The sequence below is a fragment of the Alternaria incomplexa genome, assembly GCF_024043165.1.
Source record: "Alternaria incomplexa strain BMP 0042 chromosome Unknown scaffold_3, whole genome shotgun sequence".
Taxonomy (NCBI): domain Eukaryota; kingdom Fungi; phylum Ascomycota; class Dothideomycetes; order Pleosporales; family Pleosporaceae; genus Alternaria; species Alternaria incomplexa.
This window is the reverse complement of record NW_026249852.1, coordinates 1,180,850-1,198,880: the sequence shown is the minus strand read 5'-3', so window position 1 is coordinate 1,198,880 and position 18,031 is coordinate 1,180,850. Positions and strand designations below refer to the sequence as shown.

At 56.1% G+C, this 18,031-nt stretch overlaps 5 protein-coding genes across 5 annotated transcripts; all 5 read left to right on the top strand.

The window, feature by feature from the left end:
• Window positions 1-282: 282 nt before the first annotated feature.
• Window positions 283-3,300, top strand: J4E90_002792 (uncharacterized protein; the record flags this gene model as incomplete). Its single annotated transcript, XM_051432368.1, has 1 exon — window positions 283-3,300. One exon carries the CDS (start codon window positions 283-285, stop codon window positions 3,298-3,300), a length of 3,018 nt encoding a protein of 1,005 aa, XP_051293790.1.
• Window positions 3,301-4,311: 1,011 nt separating this feature from the next.
• Window positions 4,312-5,699, top strand: SPE1 (Ornithine decarboxylase; the record flags this gene model as incomplete). The annotated part of the gene is made up of 2 exons (XM_051432367.1): window positions 4,312-4,588; window positions 4,639-5,699. The coding sequence occupies 2 exons, from the start codon at window positions 4,312-4,314 to the stop codon at window positions 5,697-5,699; spliced, it is 1,338 nt and encodes a 445-aa protein (XP_051293789.1).
• A 926-nt stretch (window positions 5,700-6,625) lies between these two features.
• Window positions 6,626-10,429, top strand: J4E90_002790 (uncharacterized protein; the record flags this gene model as incomplete). Its single annotated transcript, XM_051432366.1, has 3 exons — window positions 6,626-9,186; window positions 9,236-9,842; window positions 9,890-10,429. The coding sequence occupies 3 exons, from the start codon at window positions 6,626-6,628 to the stop codon at window positions 10,427-10,429; spliced, it is 3,708 nt and encodes a 1,235-aa protein (XP_051293788.1).
• Window positions 10,430-10,750: 321 nt separating this feature from the next.
• Window positions 10,751-11,609, top strand: J4E90_002789 (uncharacterized protein; the record flags this gene model as incomplete). Its single annotated transcript, XM_051432365.1, has 2 exons — window positions 10,751-11,133; window positions 11,180-11,609. The coding sequence occupies 2 exons, from the start codon at window positions 10,751-10,753 to the stop codon at window positions 11,607-11,609; spliced, it is 813 nt and encodes a 270-aa protein (XP_051293787.1).
• A 1,165-nt stretch (window positions 11,610-12,774) lies between these two features.
• Window positions 12,775-14,079, top strand: J4E90_002788 (uncharacterized protein; the record flags this gene model as incomplete). The annotated part of the gene is made up of 8 exons (XM_051432364.1): window positions 12,775-12,786; window positions 12,893-12,900; window positions 12,953-12,999; window positions 13,052-13,071; window positions 13,128-13,139; window positions 13,224-13,498; window positions 13,558-13,645; window positions 13,699-14,079. 8 exons carry the CDS (start codon window positions 12,775-12,777, stop codon window positions 14,077-14,079), a joined length of 843 nt encoding a protein of 280 aa, XP_051293786.1.
• Window positions 14,080-18,031: the final 3,952 nt, after the last annotated feature.

The following is an 18,031-nucleotide window of genomic DNA, read 5'->3' as shown; positions in this document are numbered from 1 at the left end:
GCCCGTCCTCGCGGGGACATATTACTTATTGTTCCTCAATATCCCTCCACTTGGTCCGCCAGTTCTAGTGTACCGCCGGACTATGCTTTCATGTTCGCATACCAGCCTCCGTACTGATAACGCTGCAGCTCCGAGGACACTATAAGGGTACGCAGTCAACCTCCCATCCTGCCTGGCATTCACGAACTGCAATTAACTCTCTCTTTAGCTACTGCAATCCCAATGCATCATTGCCAATAGTTTTGAGCGCCGTCGCTCTCCAACCCCACTGCCACCTTCAATATGGGTAATCAACCCAGTACCGAGAACCACAACAAACTGTCCAAACCGAAGACCAACACCAACTCCGCGAGCGCGGCGGGGAAGCTCGACTCCCCGCAATCCACAACATCGAGATCGGCAGACCTCACCCCCGAAGGACGCCAACAAATCAAAGATGCACTGCTCTCACCTATTGCTAGCGAGTTCGATCCCACCACATGGACACACGAGGATGATGGGTTAGGGGAGGTCACAAAGACGCGTGGTCGCGCGTCGACAGTTGGTTCGAGATCGAACTCGCGAACAAACTCAAGAGCCAATTCCCGAACCAATTCTTTGTCGTGTTTCCGGAGCAAGCACAGCTCGGCCGCCCAGCTTGCTGGCCTAGCTGACTCCAAGCTGTCTTTGGCTTCTGTCTCACACGTGGATGTTGCTGAAGCAATTCGGCTTCTACAACAAGTCAAGAAGAATGGCACACCAGAAGATCTTGCGGCGCTGCAAGAAGTCCTTGAATCACCTGAGGAGCCTCCCCAGCCGGTAGCTGAGGCACCTCCTAGCCGAAGAACTTCGCTAGTTGATCGATCTTCTTCTTCGCTCACACGCCGTCAGTCCCTGGTCCAGACACCTGGTGTAGGCACACGACACTCTCCCATCGAGGGACGTCGCAGGACATGGAATTCATGGAAAGCGCCGAAGCTCAGCCCTGAGGAAGAGGCAAAGTGGCAGCAAAAGTCAAAGGCGAAGGCGCATTTGAGCCCTCAAGCAGCTCTTCGCTTGTCTGATGAACCTCGCGATAACAACACAACGCGAGCCCACACCCCATCGGACCTGGATTATGCGCATCTAGGGAACATACAGCCAGGAACTCTCGTTGTCACGAACGGTGCGGCATCGCCTGTTCCCAGTTCAGAAACTTTGGAGTTGCGCAAGACTGAAGAGGAGGACTATTTCGAAGCAACAGAGTATGCCTCCAGTCCGTTGACGATGAAGTCAACACGCCAGAGAGCTCATACAAGGAGCAAGTCAGCCGCTGTTCCAGCGACTTCTTCATTGTATGAGCTGGAAGCCAACGAAGTAGCCACAGCGCACGAATTAGAGACCCCGGTCGTTATGATGGCGTACACGTCTGAGCCGCAACACAACACCGAAGCTGAATCCCCAAAGTTTCTGCGGCTCACGCCCCAGGGCAAGAAAGGCGCAGCGCAGTTCGCCCAGAGCTACCAGGACGATATCCCATTAAGCCCGTTTCTTGCGTCCGAGGAGACAACTGAGTCCAACCAGCCGGAGCCTTCTCCTACCTTACAAGAGCCCAAGCCTCAGCCTGAAATCGAGATCTCAGCACCTTCGTCCCCATCGATCGCGCCCACCTCCAACAAGCCAAAGAGCAAAGCTTCTCAGCGGCCAGCACCACGTACGACCGATTCTGGCTACTCATCCGCTGGCAGTCTACGGATAGTCGGTCAAGATCCGACGGAAAACGCCACCACCATTCTCTGTCATCGGTGCAACGACTCGCCGCAAATGGTTGAGGTAAGCCAGGGACGCGAGACTCGCCGTTCAATTCTTGTGAAACAGAACCGTCAATTCGTGGAGTCGCCGAATACCACGAGCGATTCGGACGGCTCAGCCGAGAGTGTCAGATCCAAGCAATCGCTATCAGTCAATGTGCAGAAGGCGCGATACCTGCCAGCGCTGAACAGTCCGGTCCCGTCTACTAGCTCTTCTACCAGATCATCGACGTCTGAGTGTGTACATTCGCCAATAACATCCCGATCCATCGGTTCAAGGGCGTCGTTTGACAGTGCTTCGTCGAAACAGCAAAAGCGATTTCACAAGAAGCGGCCGTCCCAGGCTGAGCATCCTGTTGTTCAGTCATGCCAGCCAATCCCAGAGGGAACGATTCCTGAGGTCCCAACCAGGGTGCGAGCCAAGTTTGAGCGACGCGTGTCGAGCTCTCCGGGAATGGATTGCTTGACGCACACCTACCCGACAAAAGAGCACGTTTCTGCGGACGATTCCACCATGGAGGCTTCTGCTCCGGAGCAGACTGAGTTCAAGCCACTCGCTGAATTGGAGGCTGAGCGTGCACCCACACCCCCTGCTCACGGTCGTCGCAGGAGCTTGTCCTTCTTCCGAAGGAAGTCTGCACCTGCACAGAGTCAGCCCGAGCAAGAGCCTGAGCAGGCCGCACTTGATGTGGTTCATCTTGGTACCATCACCTCGTCCCTTGGCACATCTCCGTACGACATTGCCATGTCCGACACCCCGAAACAGCGTGTTGTTTCTCCAACCCACCCACATCAGCTAGGCGCTTCTTTGCCTCGGTCGAAGTCGATGGTGACCATGGACAGTAAATCTGCTGCAGAGTTTGCGCGCCTACACAGCAGGGACCTATCCGTTACTCGACGGGACATGCCCTCTCAACAGCGCCGGAAAAGCCTCCATAACTTGAAGAAAGAAACTGGTGAGGCTACAGCGTCGAAGCTTCGCCCACAAAGCGTCGACGTCCCACCTGTGCCGTCCATCAACACGGCCAGGCTTAGCGTCCCACAGGCTGGTAAGCCTCAAGGACCCAGGGCTGCTCCCAGCCCCAGGCCTCGCAGTCCGAGAGGGTCTCCTCCGGTGATCAGATATGGCGCGCCTCCGCAACAGCCTCCTCAAGGTGTGATCTCGCCAAGGCAGTCCCAGGTCTGGCATCAGCGCCGTAGGACGCTGGGAGACCGCCTGTACTCGGATGTCAACCTGGACCTGTACTCGGATCCAAACGACGCGTCCAACAATGCGAGTCCAGTCGAAAGCCCATGCGAAAGTCCCCTCGAAATGACTCCCCGCAAAGAAGTCAAGGGTTCCAACAACATCTCTAGGTGGGATCGCTTTAGTGGGGGTTTGGACTACAACTACGAACATGGGGCGGGCATCGGAGGCAGCGCCGGCACGCGATCGCACCACAGCAACGCGTCGCTGAAGTCGCTGGCCTTCCAGCACCAGTACGGCGTGGACCTGTCCGACGTACCCATTATGATCCGGTACCAATCGTGATGCAGCGCGCGTGACAAGGGAGTAGGTTTTGGCTTGCGGGGTTACTATTTACCATAATCAAGTAGCATTCACATGTTGCGCCTTTTGCATTCACACAGCGGCATCTGGGTAGGGAAGGGTATGGCGTTCTTCTTGTTTTGAGTACATACTGCATGAGCCGGCATATAGCTACGACTCCACCCAATCAGAGAATAAATACCACTGCACTCACCGCAACTATTGTGCCCTGTTGGTAGAAGTACCATGCGCGTTTAATGACCTTGGCATGTTGAGCGCGCGACGGTTGCCCAAAACCCGCGTCGGGCATACCTGACATGCGCGATTTCGAGCTCCAGCGGTGGCTCAGCCTCGCATGCGTGCCATCGAGCCGATCAGGCACCGTCGGCGTCCATGCACGAGCCCCGGTGATGTCAGAATGAAATGCTAGTGGCTGCAGGTCCTGGACGGCGCAGGGATGTTAAGTAATGTTCGGTCCAAGACTCCAGCACCACAACCGAATGCGCGAAAATTGTCACTCCAGCTCCCCGCCATCGCCTCCCTTTCTCCTACACCTCACCCGCTCCCCATATTCACCGCCCGCCAGACACCGCGCCCTATAAAGCGTCCGTCTGCGCCTTCACTGCAGCTCAGCCACTTCTTCCGACAGCCTTTGGTCGCGTCAAAGGCTCGCGTCCCACTACGGCTTCGGCCCTGCTCCTGCTCAACGCCCAAGTTGTCTCTGCGCGTCCAGCACCTCACGTCTTCAACAACATCCCCCCTCCGCGTCTTGTCGCCATCTAAGACCGAACTCGAGCGCCTTTTCTTTTTGTCTCCTACCCAGACACTCGAGCAGCCCGAACTTCAGCTGCCGCATAGGACGCCATCAGCGGTTCTTCCTCTCGCAGAGGAAGCGGCCAGACCTCGCCCAACACCTAGCCTCGGCTTCGCACCCTTCAAGCCACCTTAACGCGGCACCACGACCGGCGAATACCCTAATTAACCAACCCTCTATCCAGACCCATCGTCAAGGGCATGGCACCTTCTGCTATCACGACTACCGAAGAATACCAATTCCCGTTGAAAGACATCCAGTCACTCAACAACTATTCCGCTGGTAGTGTGGACAATCATGGCGCCTGGAAATCCAAGCAGTTGATTGCGCACGCTCTCAAGAGCCGTGTCGAGGCTATTGATCCTGATACCTGCAGCGTCGGCGAGGAGGAGGCCTTCTTCGTCGCCGACCTGGGCGAGGTCTACCGCCAGCATTTGCGCTGGAAGAAGAACCTAGGCCGCGTCAAGCCGCACTATGGTAAGTCACCGCACACCACACCACGCAGACCCGCCACTAACATGCCGCAGCCGTCAAGTGCAACCCTGACCCCCAAGTGCTGCGTCTCATGACTGCATTGGGTCTCGGCTTCGACTGTGCCTCCAAGAACGAGATTGAGACTGTGCTCAAGTTGGGCGTCGACCCGTCTCGCATCATCTACGCGCAGCCCTGCAAGACCAAGTCTTACGTGCGCTACGCCGCTCAGTCTGGCGTCAAGCAGATGACATTCGACAATGCCGACGAGCTCTACAAGACCAAGCAGCTCTTCCCGGATGCCGAGCTGTACCTGCGCATCTTGACTGATGACTCGGCCAGCTTGTGCCGTCTCAGCCAGAAGTTCGGCGCCGCTTTGGACACGACTGCAGAGCTCTTGGAGCTGGCGAAGAAGCTGGAGCTCAACGTCGTTGGAGTCGCGTTCCACGTTGGCTCCGGCGCATCCGACCCCAAGGCCTTCATCAAGGCTGTGCAGGATGCCCGCTTCGTCTTTGACCAGGCGGCTGCACTTGGCTTCAACATGCACACCCTTGACGTCGGCGGCGGCTTTACGGGCGATGCTACCTTCGAGCCCATGGCCGCAGTCTTGTCTACTGCCTTGGACGAGTACTTCCCGCCCCACATCCGCGTCATTGGGGAACCGGGACGCTACTATGTCTCCACAGCGTTCACCATTGCGTGCCATGTCATCGCTCGCCGTACCGTTGCCGATGCTACTCTCGGCACCACGTCGTACATGCTGTACCTCAACGACGGTGTCTACGGCAACTTCTCGAGCATCATCTTCGATCACCAGCACCCCGTGCCGCGTGTACTGAAGAACGGCAACGATGTTCTGTACGATGTCCGTCGCTCTGGCTACGACACGCCGTCTCAAGTCGAGTACTCTATCTGGGGTCCGACATGCGATGGTATCGACGTCGTCTCGTCGTCGTGCACCTTCCCCGAGCTACTCGACGTGGGTGACTGGCTCTACTTTGAGGAGATGGGCGCGTACACTAAGTGCTCTGCCACCCGCTTCAACGGCTTCAGCGACAGCCACGAGGTTGTTTACGTGTGCAGCGAGTCTGGTGCTGCGGCTCTTATGGATATGTAAATCCTCTAGTAGAGCGTTGTGTGGTATAGAAATATTTTTTGCGTGTAATAGCGAGACGGAAGAAGCGCGTATGGAGGTAATCCCTTGGTCAAAAAGTTGGTAGATTTCGTAGTTGTTTCGTATTCTTATCATCTCAAATACAGTACATTATTATAGCTGCGTGGTCGCTGGTCCCATGTGTCGATGTTGACAGTATGCTTACCTTCTTCTTCGTATTCGTCTTTGATATTTCTTGATAGTCGCTTGCACGACAGGCACTAATGACTGGGATGTTGGAGCCGATTTGCCGCGTTGGTGTTGACAGGCCGAAGCTCGCGGATGCTCACAAAGCTGTCGGCCCGCTGCACTGCGCGGCCCGCCTTGCGTCGAGGATCGTGGTTGTTACCAGCCACAGATGGCTTCGGGGATGGGTGATTTGATTTGCTGGAAGCAGATGGTAGTGTGTGCCACACCAGGTACAGGATGCTGCTCGTATGCGCCGCCAAGTGTGATCAGGAGCGGCCGCAAATTCGGTCGCAGCGCGTAAAGTCGAGCAGTCCAATCACATGTCAGAGGGCCTCCTCAGCCCAGGAGGTCAGTATGGCGAGACCCGCTGCAGCCCAACTCTTGGAGGGCCATGTTAGAAAGGCTACGTAAGTCAGCAGCATCGCGTAGAGACCGCCGTGCTCGCTCGATTCCCGCATAAAACCTGAGGGCCCAGCGCGTGGCATGTTCATGTACAGTTGATGCACCCCGTCGCCCGGCAGCGTCATATCGAGCCTCGAGCGACTACCCCACCCCGCGCAGCCATCCACACCACCGTGTTGCCCTGCGCACGTCGAGCTATCCGCACCCGTAACCAAAAATAAGTCGCCGCCTGCCATCGCCGGCGATCCAGGCACCGCTGCTGCAACGACACCGCAGCGCATATCCTGCACTCGCCCACCATGGACGGCCGGAAGCAGGGCCGCCCGGACGAGGAGCTGTTCCTGCGATACGACAACAACAGCAACCCAGACACGCCCATCATTCCCACCGTCGGGCCCCTGAGGATACAGAAAGGGCGCGATGGTAAGAGCCCGCCGCCGCGAACAGACTCGGCGGGCAGCTCGAGCCAGCCCGCCTTCTCGCGCCCTCCTCCCATGCCCTCGTTCCCCGCGCCGCCCACCAGCCCGCCCAACGCCCCTCTGCCCTACCCCGACAGCGACCGCCCGCCCACGCTCAGCACAGGCAGATACACTCCGCTCAGCGAGAGGGAGCGCCGCGTGCGAACAGCCACACCCCCTGACGGCGCAGACGGACCGCGGCGAGGCTCCAATGCGACAGGACCGAGTCCCACCTCGCCCAGCCAGCGCGCCCGCTTCGACGCCAACGACCCAAACCGACCCACGATAAGCGGCTATGGCGCGCGGAATCCAGACGGCTCCATCCAACCCTCGAGGCTGGCCGAGCGCAGAGGGACAGCCCCGAAGCCGCTCCCAGACTCGCCAGGCCCCGAGGCGCCCGACAAGGAGGGCTTGTTCCAGAAGGCACCGCAGAGGAAGGGCAGCGAAGACGTGGGCGCCAGCAACCCATACCCCGAGTACCACCAGCAGTACTTTCCCCCGCCCGCTGCTGGCTCCAGTGCGGCCCCGGCTGCGCCCGCTGCGCCAGTCGTATACACAGGTCCCAACCAGAATGAGCCGGTACTGAAGGTGCCTACGCCCATGGACGTCAACCGCATGAGCTCCACCGCATCGACGTCAACAGTGAGGGCACAGAGAGGCTCTCCTCCGCCCCCAGAGACGCCCATCATACCTCCCTCTGGCGGTGGCATAGAAGCGCGCTTTGCCGCAGCTGGCATTGCAGGAACCTCTACACTCACCAACCTCCAAGCGCAAAGTGCCCAGAATGCGGCAGCTGCTCAGCGCAATCAGATTTATGCCAATCAGCAACCCAGACCAGGTCTTTCAACACCACAGCCGAGCCAACAGCCGGCGAGGAGACCATGGACACCGACCGAGCAGCCTGGAGGCAATCCACATGGTCCACCGGCCGTATACCAGGGCATGGATCAAGTGCCTCCCTCGAGCACTCCCCCACAAGGCCCTCTTCCGCAGGCACCGAACACTCGCTTTTCGCCGCCTCCTACCAACGTGAACGTACCTCCAGAACACCCGCTGAACCACGAGATGGGACGGATGAACTTGAATGAAGAACCCCCACCAGCGTACTCGAGTATAACAACCCCGCCAACAGGGCAAGCCCACAGCTATCCCAACGAAAAGGGCCAGCAGCCAGTTGCCCAAGGAGCTGGTTTCTCTGACCCTAACCAAGGCCATCCGGCATTCGCAAATGACCCGCGTCCACAAGCTGGACCATCACAACCTGCGGCGGTCATCGCACCAACGCCGACGCAAAACCAATTCCCTCCTCAAATACAAACCACCCAACCCGCTCACACACCAAGTCCAGCTCCGGGGCCCGGACCGGCCTCTCCTCCACCGCTCCCTGAAGGCTGGATAGCACATCTGGACCCTAGTTCTGGCCAGTATTACTACATCCATCTTCCAACCCAGTCTACGCAGTGGGAGTTCCCCAAAGGTCCGACACCTCTGAACCTGAATGAGCCCATGTCTCCTACCGGTACATTTGTTGGCGGTCCTCTGGCGTCCCCGTCGTTTGGCAAGGCCCCCATCGCATCGCCTGGCTTTGCTCCACAGACGGCCACTTTTCCCGGAGACTTTGGCATGGCGCCGCTTGCGACACCAACCACTACCGGCTTCACTGGACCGCCTCCAGTTGCTGGTGTAGACCAATACAAGGTTGCTCCAACTAACGGCGTGTACTTTGGACCGTATCTCAGATACACTAACATGGACATTGAGCGAGGTCTATGGCTAGGTTCGATACTGCTCATCACAAACACGCCTCATCCGCCGACTATTCACATCCATCAGAGTGCAGATCTGTCACCAAATCCGCGACAACTGAAGGCCAATCCCATCTATACACATCAGACGTGGATCTTTTACCGATACGACATTGATCTGAGAATGGAAGATGAGCATGCTGCAAAATGGACTTACGCCATCACCTCGCACCTGGGCTGCACTCGCTTCGAGTTTCTGGTCGCAGGCCGAAACGAGACCAGCTGGCGGTTTATTGCTCACTCTGGCAATGACTTCGCGCTGAACGTCAACGCTAATGAGAGAGCGAGGCTTGGTGGTGTAGGCCTGATGTGGAAGGATATCCTACAGAAGAATGCCGAGTGTGGCGGTTTCCACGTACAACTTGGTCTGGGTGGACAAATCTACGCCGATCGGCTATGGAAAGAACTTCCTTTACTCAAGCAATGGACCGCGACAAGTGGTAAAGAGGCCCGAAAGAATGCGCCATGGACTGCAAAGCATGAAGAAGATGTCTGTCATGCATACTTCCACTACTACACAAGTCACTTCGATCAGCCACACTTGCGAGAGGCATTTGCACAGATACCTCACATTCTTGCTCTCGATGACCATGACATGTAAGTTCAATCCGTGTGGGAGACAGCAAGCAACCCTAACATTACCCAGATTTGATGGTTTCGGATCATACCCTGAATACATGCAGTTCTCGAACATGTTCAAGAACATCGGAAGATTGGGTATTGAGATGTACCTGCTTTTCCAGCACCACACAACATTAGAAATTCTCCGAAACGTCAACAACGATATGGACCTTTTCACTATAACGGGCACAGGCTGGCACTTCATCAAGTATCTGGGCCCATGCGTTACAGTTGTTGGACCCGACTGTCGCTCTGAGCGCAACCCGCATCAGGTAATGGCAGGACCGACGTATCAAGGTATCTTCCCGAAGGTTGCGACTTTACCACCGAGCGTTCAGCACTGCATTTGGATGGTGCCTGTTCCCATTGTGTACCCTCGCCTGGAGTCAGTTGAGCATCTTGCTCACTCCATGGCTACTGGCAAGAAGGCTGTCACGGGTACATTCAACATGCTTGGAAAGGTGACAGCTGGAGTCGCTGGTGTCGTCGGTGCTAAGAGTGTGGTCGGCGATGGCTTCAACTCTGTCAAGAAAGCTATTGGCAAGTCAGGTCTGATGAGCGGAGTTCTGAGTCCCTTTGGCGAGATCGATTTGCTTGATGAGCTGAGAGACCAATGGACGCACGATTCAAAGGTTGGTGATGCCCATCTACCGTCAAAGTATCTGCTAACATATTGAAGGATCTCGAACGAACCTACTTGATACGAACACTCCAAGGCATCGCACACAATAAGTCGCTACGAATGACGTTCTTCTCTGGTGCGGTCGACTGCTGCGGCGCTGGCCTCGTCCATGACCCATCGAGACCCCAAGATCACAAGACAATGTACCAGATCATCTCATCGTCAGTGGTAAATGGGCCGCCTGGAAGCTATGTGCTGCGACTCCTTCACAACAACCGTGCTCTCTACGTACCACAGAACGGACACCGCAGCAATAACCAACCCAGCGACACGAAGGAAGACATGATGGAGATTTTCACGCAAGACGTGAACGGACAACCTCGCGAACACAAGAGGCTGATGGGTCGACGAAACTACGTCGCTTGTGTCATCTACGATCCGGAGATCGTCAACGGGACGTTTGGTCAGGCTGTCCCTGGACATGGCAGTGGCAAGTTGAGTTTGGCGGTTGATTTCATGGTGCAGAACGATGGCGGATACAGTGCGCCGATGAAGTACGGGCCTGTCATCGTCCCCAGTCTGGAGTATGGTAGATAGACGGACGGCCGACATTTTTGTTTTCTTCTGTTCCAAAGGCGAAATGCATAGCAAGCGTTGTATATGCTTTCTGGGATGTATGTTTGGGCGAACTCTTTCAGTATGATATCAAGCAACAATAAAGGCCTTTCCACGCATGATTTCAAGATCGATCGAGCCCCTGTGATGATATAATTGAAACGTTCCCCTCCGCTGACAGCTCTGCGGCGCTGGGAGGTGGAATGGTTTGCCGAATTCGGCAATGACATGTGCAGGGCTTGGCTACCCGCGGCCATTGAATTCTCGACGGCGAGACAGGACAGAAACTACACCACCCACGCAATGACAGTTCCTGCGATACAGGCGACGGCGATACCGCGATTTCTCCTGCCGCAACTATCATGGCCCGCGCGGGTGTCACGGCCGGCTGCGCTGGGCGCACTGGAACAAAGTCGGCATAGATGCAGTGTAGCTTCCGAACGTCGCGCTGCCTTTCCGAAGCCATTGTCACGAACAACAATCCAGTGGCCAAAAACATCACCACGATATGCAAGCGGCTATGCGTCTGCCCTGGAGCTACGGCGCAACTTCAGCGCGACTGCACGGCAATCCAAGGACCATCACTTCGACACGCTCAAGTTTGTGCAGCGACTGAAGGAGGAGGGGTTCACAGAAGAGCAAGCCGAGGGCATGATGAGGGTCCTCAGCGATGTAATTGAGGAGAGGTCAGTTTAGACACGACTACTCAAGATCTGCAATTGACATATACAGCATACAAAACCTTACGCGCACCATGGTCCTTCGCGAAGACCAGGAGAAAGCCACCTACACGCAGAAAGTCGACTTTGCCAAACTCCGCTCCGAACTCATGACGGCCGACTCGACTGAATCGAGTCTGACGCGCGCATCGCACGAGCGCCTCACAAACGAGCTTGCAAAGCTGAACTCACGCTTACGGGACGAGATACAACGGACACAGGCGTCAGTACGGCTAGACTTGAACCTGGAGAAGGGACGCATAAGGGAGGAGGCAAACGTGCAGGAACTCAAGCTGAAGGAGACCGAGACGAGGATCGAGCAGGAGACGGCGCAGCTGCGGGAGAGGCTCGAGGCGGTCAAGTTCTCAACGCTGCAGTGGCTCATGGGTGTGTGTACGGGTACGGCGGCGCTGATGTTGGGTGTCTGGCGGTTGTTAATGTGAGGCACGATGTGACTGCTTGTATGGAGATATGTTGGGTCAGACGCGGACAGCCTCAGAAACTACAGAGCGCAAGAGCACACGGCCATGTTTCTGCGCCGCACCATATATGTGCAACAGTGCCTGTCAATGCAGTTTACGGCTGCAACGGATCAAGAGCTCCGTGCACGACGAGATGGTGCCGAGACGGCAATGGTTGGTTTTAGATAAGATAGTGTGGCGTGCATATGCAAGCACGCGGGAACAACGTTGTCTGTGTCGAGCACTGAATACAAACGGCTGTCTTGGTATTCAGGCAAATTCACGAGCTGCGCGCTGATATTGAGAGGGCTGCAGCCCGCCTATGAGGCCATGTGGATGCAGACGCCAGGTCGCCTAGCCGGCCTGGCGCCTCAGATCAGCCACATGTGACATGGGAGGCTAACGCTCTGGCATTTGGCCGTGGTCGCGGTACTTCACCGCAACGTCACACGAATCATGGCGCAGAGACGTTCGCAGCGCAACAGCTTGCGGCCAGGTTTTCTAGCTGTTTCCAAGCGGCACTGATTGGCCCCCACCTGGACATGGGACGGCAGTCTAGGAATCAGCCTCTTGCTGGCGGCCGCGCTTCAGAGCCCGACTGGTGTGACGGCTCGACGGCAGCTCGACGACGTTACAGGCCGTCTGGCGTAAGATGAGGGCAGGACGGTGCCATAGCACGTGTCGCGAACCAGGCCCAGCGCCTGGTAGTCCTGGAGCCTGAAGGGGCCGGTGAAAGGACAGACCCTGGAGCTGCTCACGTGCCCATGTACCCCTCATTGCCAGCTTGCACCAAGATAGGCGTACATGGCGGCGCAACAGCAGGGCGATAGGGCGCTTTGAGACTGAGGGTTTGGAGATGGCAGAGGGTGTGTGCCAGCGCGCAAACGGGGCAGCAGATCATGTGAAGGGCAGCGCAGGCGCCAATTGGGGGAAGGCGCAGTCGAGGTGGTGTTGTTCGCTCAGCGTCTGTGCACGGGTCGTTCTTAGGGCAGACGCTCGCTTCCTCAAAACAACTTCGATCCTCTTCTGCCCGTTGATCCACACAAACACCTCAACAACTCCGCCCACCGTCTATCCTTCCATACGCACCTGCACCACCCCCCACAGTCCCCCGACTACCACAAACCCCCCCAACTCAACCATCACAATGGCGACTGAGGTACGTCGTGCTGATTCTGCCCCATCCCCCCGCTACTGTCCCCGGCGGGATGCCCCTCTGAGCCCCGATAATCCCCAAGCAAGCAACGCAGGCTAACCGTCCGCAGCGTGAGAGGTACGAGACAGCTGCCCGAGACAGCGCCCGCCAGTAATTGACGTCGCAATAGCAAGACTTTCCTCGCCCGGCTGTGCGAACAGGCTGAGCGTTACGATGGTAAGTCTCCGCGCGCTCCCTCCGCTGGCCGCGCAAGCTAACAGTCGTGCAGAGATGGTTACCTACATGAAGGTCAGTTTGCTCGCCCGTCGCTGCTCACCCCAACTCACATGCTGATTGTTTCGCAGGAAGTCGCCAAGGTATGCCCGACCGCATCCGCTCCTAAACGAGCAGGCGCCCGCCACAGCGCAGGCTCCCATCAGCGCCCGGCTAACGCAGCATAGGTCGCCGGTGAGCTCACCGTTGACGAGCGCAACCTTCTGTCTGTCGCCTACAAGAACGTTGTCGGCACCCGACGCGCGTCGTGGCGCATCATTTCGTCCATCGAGCAGAAGGAGGAGTCCAAGGGCTCTGAGAAGCACGTCGGCACCATCCGCGACTACCGCCAGAAGATCGAGACCGAGCTTGAGCAGGTCTGCCAGGATGTCCTCAACGTCCTCGACGACTCCCTCATCCCCAAGGCCGAGTCTGGCGAGTCCAAGGTCTTCTACCACAAGATGTGCGTCTACACCGCTTTCTCCGCTGTTTTCATTGCAAACAGGGCTAACACCGGCACAGGAAGGGCGACTACCACCGCTACCTTGCCGAATTCGCTTCCGGTGAGAAGCGCAAGGTCGCTGCGACCGCTGCACACGAGGCTTACAAGGTATGACGCAATGGCTACCCAGCAACATGAAACCATCTAATCCCGCAACACAGACGGCCACCGATGTCGCCCAGACTGAGCTCACACCCACCCACCCCATCCGTCTCGGCCTTGCGCTGAACTTCTCGGTCTTCTACTACGAGATCTTGAACTCACCGGACCGTGCTTGCCACCTTGCCAAGCAGGCCTTCGACGACGCCATCGCTGAGCTCGACTCTCTGTCCGAGGAGTCCTACCGCGACAGCACGCTCATCATGCAGCTCCTCCGTGACAACCTCACTCTCTGGACGTCATCAGACGGTAACGAGGGCGAGGCCGCCGCCACCACCGACGCACCCAAGGAGGAGGCCAAGACCACTGAGGACGCACCCGCTGCATCCGAGCCCCAGGCCGAGGAGCAGCCTCCTGCTGCCGCCCCTGCCCCCGCCGCTTAAGCACACTCTCCCTCTCTCGACCTTGTGTATCCTCAGCCGTCGTCATCTGTTCTCGAATAGACGAAGGAGGCCGGCAGCGAGTGTCCTACGGAGTTGTACGTGTTCTGTGTGATTTCAAAAATTGGCTTTGGCAGCAAGCGGTTCGGTACGGTCGAATTCCCCATGACTGAATGTATTTCCCTTTACTCTCCTATTGCCGGCGCTGTCCCATCGAGCACGCAGTGTGTTGGGGTCGCGTTCCGCACACGACTCTAGTACTTCTGAGCTCTTCCTCATGAGAGTCTTGGGCTGCTACCGGCGAGATAGGGCTGCGTTCGGTACGTCGGATGCTACCCTCAATTCCCCCATGTTTTCGTTTTGGCAGCACATAAACACCTCGATCCTATGCCGACAGAGATGTTTGACATCCTCTTGGTGATTCTGGGAGTCAGGACATCAGTTTCGATGGCCGGTAGAGCAGTACGCAAAGCTCTGGAGGGCTTCATGTCATCATACTGCACTCTTAGCTAGCCAAAGGAATCGCTACTTCAATCTTGCACTCTTATGCTGTGATATGACTTAAACCTTGAGGCGCGTCCATTCTGACTCACTGCAACGTGCATATATGTCGTCGATCTGGACTCTGATCGGTCCTTTTCCATGTGCCAGACCCCGTGGGATGAACCGCCCCACCACTTGGAGCCGAGCGACCTCCCCGCCCAACTTTTCCGTTTCTCATGTCGCGTCGCGTATGGCAAAAGTTCTGAACCAGCCCTCCATGGGCAAGCGGCGCTCATAATTCCTTGCAAAGAATTTCATTCCCTAGAGGCCTATTGCTACCCTCCGCACGACCCATATAAATCACGACCGCCCGCGCAAAGCCAAAAGAACCATGGCCTACACCAAAGACTACTACCACATCCTGCAACTGCCCGCGCCAGGCTGGACCTCGAAACAGCAAACCAGCCCAGCAGAGCTCCGCCGAGCATACAAACTCGCCCTGCTAGCCGCGCACCCAGATAAAGCCAGCGCCGTCGCCGCCACGACCACGACCACGACCACGAACGCAACGCAGACGAAGACGAAACCCGCGTACACTGTCGACGACGTCAAAGAAGCCTACACGACCCTCGCAAACGCAACCTCAAAATCCGAATACGATAATTGGTTCTTGCGACATGGCGATGGGCTGATCACGACGACGACGGGCAAGGAGGGCACGAGGGGGGAAGTACAGTTGTCGAGTGATTTTGTGTTGGGGCTTGAATTGCTCGATTTGGCGGATTTTGAGATGTGGGAGGGGGATGGTGTGGATACGTCTGCTTCTATGGGTGCGCAAGGAGGAGAAGGGGCAGAAGGGCAGACGACGTGGACGCGTGCGTGTCGATGTGGTGCAGACAAGGGTTTCAGTATTTTAGAAGAAGAGCTGGAGGATGCGGAGGAGAGGGGCGAGAAGGAGGTGTTGGTTGGGTGTGTGGGGTGTAGTTTGTGGGTTAGAGTTGGGTTTGAGGTTGAGGTTGAGGGTGGGTGATGGGAGTCGGCAGAGAGTGTACCACTGCGGTATTGGCGATGTCATTGAGATGGTGAATGACTTTGTCGACTGTCCGCCCCTCTGGCCCTTATGCTGTCGTCGAAGCTTACTTTGGGCACGATGGCTTTTGCGACTGCTAAAGCGTCAAAAAGACGACTGCTAAAGCGCCAAAAAGACATGCTGGGTCTGATCTTGTCATCCAGCGCATTTGACAGTCATGGCCCCAGGGCGCGCACTGGTTCCTTCAGTCCGATGTCTGATTGATGTGATTACACTAGACTATTGAAGCATGTAGTTGGAAGTACTACTACATGCTTCAATAGTCTAGTGTAATCACATCAATCAGACATCGGGCTTCGGCGTGTACGTAGCGCTGCTTTGCCTCTGGGGGAAGACAGTGGGGAAGATCTGTGCAGGGAGGTTTGCTGGATCATAGCATATTCCAAACCGAGAAGAGACTTAGGAAAGAGAAAGGATAGCATGTGGTCCAAGTCTTCCTTTCGAGCCTGCTCGAAGAGACATACATGCGGTCAGCAAGGCGGTAGTCCATCTAGACACATGATTACGGTGCTTCGACGAGCACATATCACGAAAAGCCCAGCACCACATAGATGCCACGATGTGATATGTCTGTTAGGAATGGCAGATAGAGGGAAATCATCAACCCAGTGAAGCGGAGAGTTTGACCTGAGCCGGAGGGGGCATCAGTTTATTCATCTATTCTGATAAGGTAAAAAAGCCATTGGGTAAGAAAGTCTGGGTATAGAGACATGTATAAATGAGAGACATGTGATACAGCCAAAGCAAGGCTGTACCAGTAATTGAGACATCCCCCCCACGCTGGTTATTATTGAAAAGACAGAAACTCCACCAACGCCAGTCAAAGCAGAGCCCATGCAGCTCACCTTAATCACATCTCCGACTGTGTCGGCAGCATCGCCTTGAGCTCATCGACCTGCTTCTGCAACGCAGCCTTGTCCGCCTCAAGCTGCGGCTTCCGCCTTCTAATGCGTCTTCCGCTTGGGCTTATGAACATTCGGTCCGATCAAGTCGCCGTTGTCGTCAAGTACCATGCCCTGCTTCTTCAGCATACTTCTGACCTCTAGCTCCAATTTCGCAAATGTGTCGACATGCGGGATCCCATATCTCTCACACGTTATCTGAACGTTGTCCCATTTATGGTACCGTGCGTCACAGCAAACCACCACCTTTTTGGATTTAGCGAACAGACCCAACTCGAGCAGAGAGACTGGGCTGTTGGTGTCGACATCGAAGAAGAAGCAGATGACGTCTGCTTGGTCTTGCGCGTCCAGTTCCCAATCGATTTGTGCTCGCATTCCTGTAAGTCCATTATTATCTTTAACGCGAGCCATGGCTGGGTCCCAATCACGGTCCGGTCGTCGTGGATCGCACACGGTGATGGGTAGGTCCGAAAGTAGCTGTGCCATGAGCGACTGCCACTTGACCGCTTTACCCATCTCTATACTACCAGCGGTAAAGACGTTGAATCTTTGGTATGGAGGCGGATCCACGGCATTTCCACCTATAGTAATCGAGTACTTAGGGGTAGAGTGCTTAAAATCTTTGTGTCGTACTGGCGGCGGTGATGGCAACTTTGGAAGTTGGGCATCCCCAATCTTTTCTTTTCCCGTAAACGATAGTTCAGGCTTGTTTTCCTTAGTCGACTCGCTGCTGGTAGCCTCGTTTTTATCTTGGGACTTCTCGGTCATATTGGACATGATTGAGCTCTTCGTTAAATGGCTTGTCAACTGCTGCAGTCGGTTTTTGGCGGTGAAAACTCCGGAACTGGTAGGGAAAGTAGCTGCTCGGGCTGTAGGGGTGTATGAAGAAGGCTGATGGAAAGTGTGGAAGCTGGAAATGCAAGTCAGTTCCGTGGTTCTTATGCTTCTTGGTGGGGTCTAGTCATACCGGGCTAATGACATAGCTTGGACCCTTGAGTCCGGTTTGTCTGGGGTCTCGGGGCAGTCGTGGAACGATGCAAACGGAATCGCACACGGATGCTGTTGGCAACGCAATCGACTCAGATGTTGTTTGTGATACGAAACTGTGACTGGAATGACGGGGCAGATATTTCGCAATGCGCATCGCTTTGTCCTCTTTATCTGCGCTTCATTGAAGCTGCCTGGATGTTTGGCGCCTGGGATCCACAAGGTTGAGGCGCAGACCCCAACAGGGCGGCGGCTGACAGTTCGCATGGCGGTAATTCATGCCATACACTGCACGCGCGCGATTCTTCACACACCGACTTCTTCAGTCTAGGATATTGCTCATACATTGGGTCGGTATCGGGGCAGTGCTGCTGGTGTCTTGTTCGTTCTCATTGTACCTAGGTACCCGTGGCGTCTGCGGCAAGGCTGTCTAAGGCTGCTATTCAAGGCAGTTGCCCGGACCACGCGAAGCAATCGTGTTAATCACACAGCT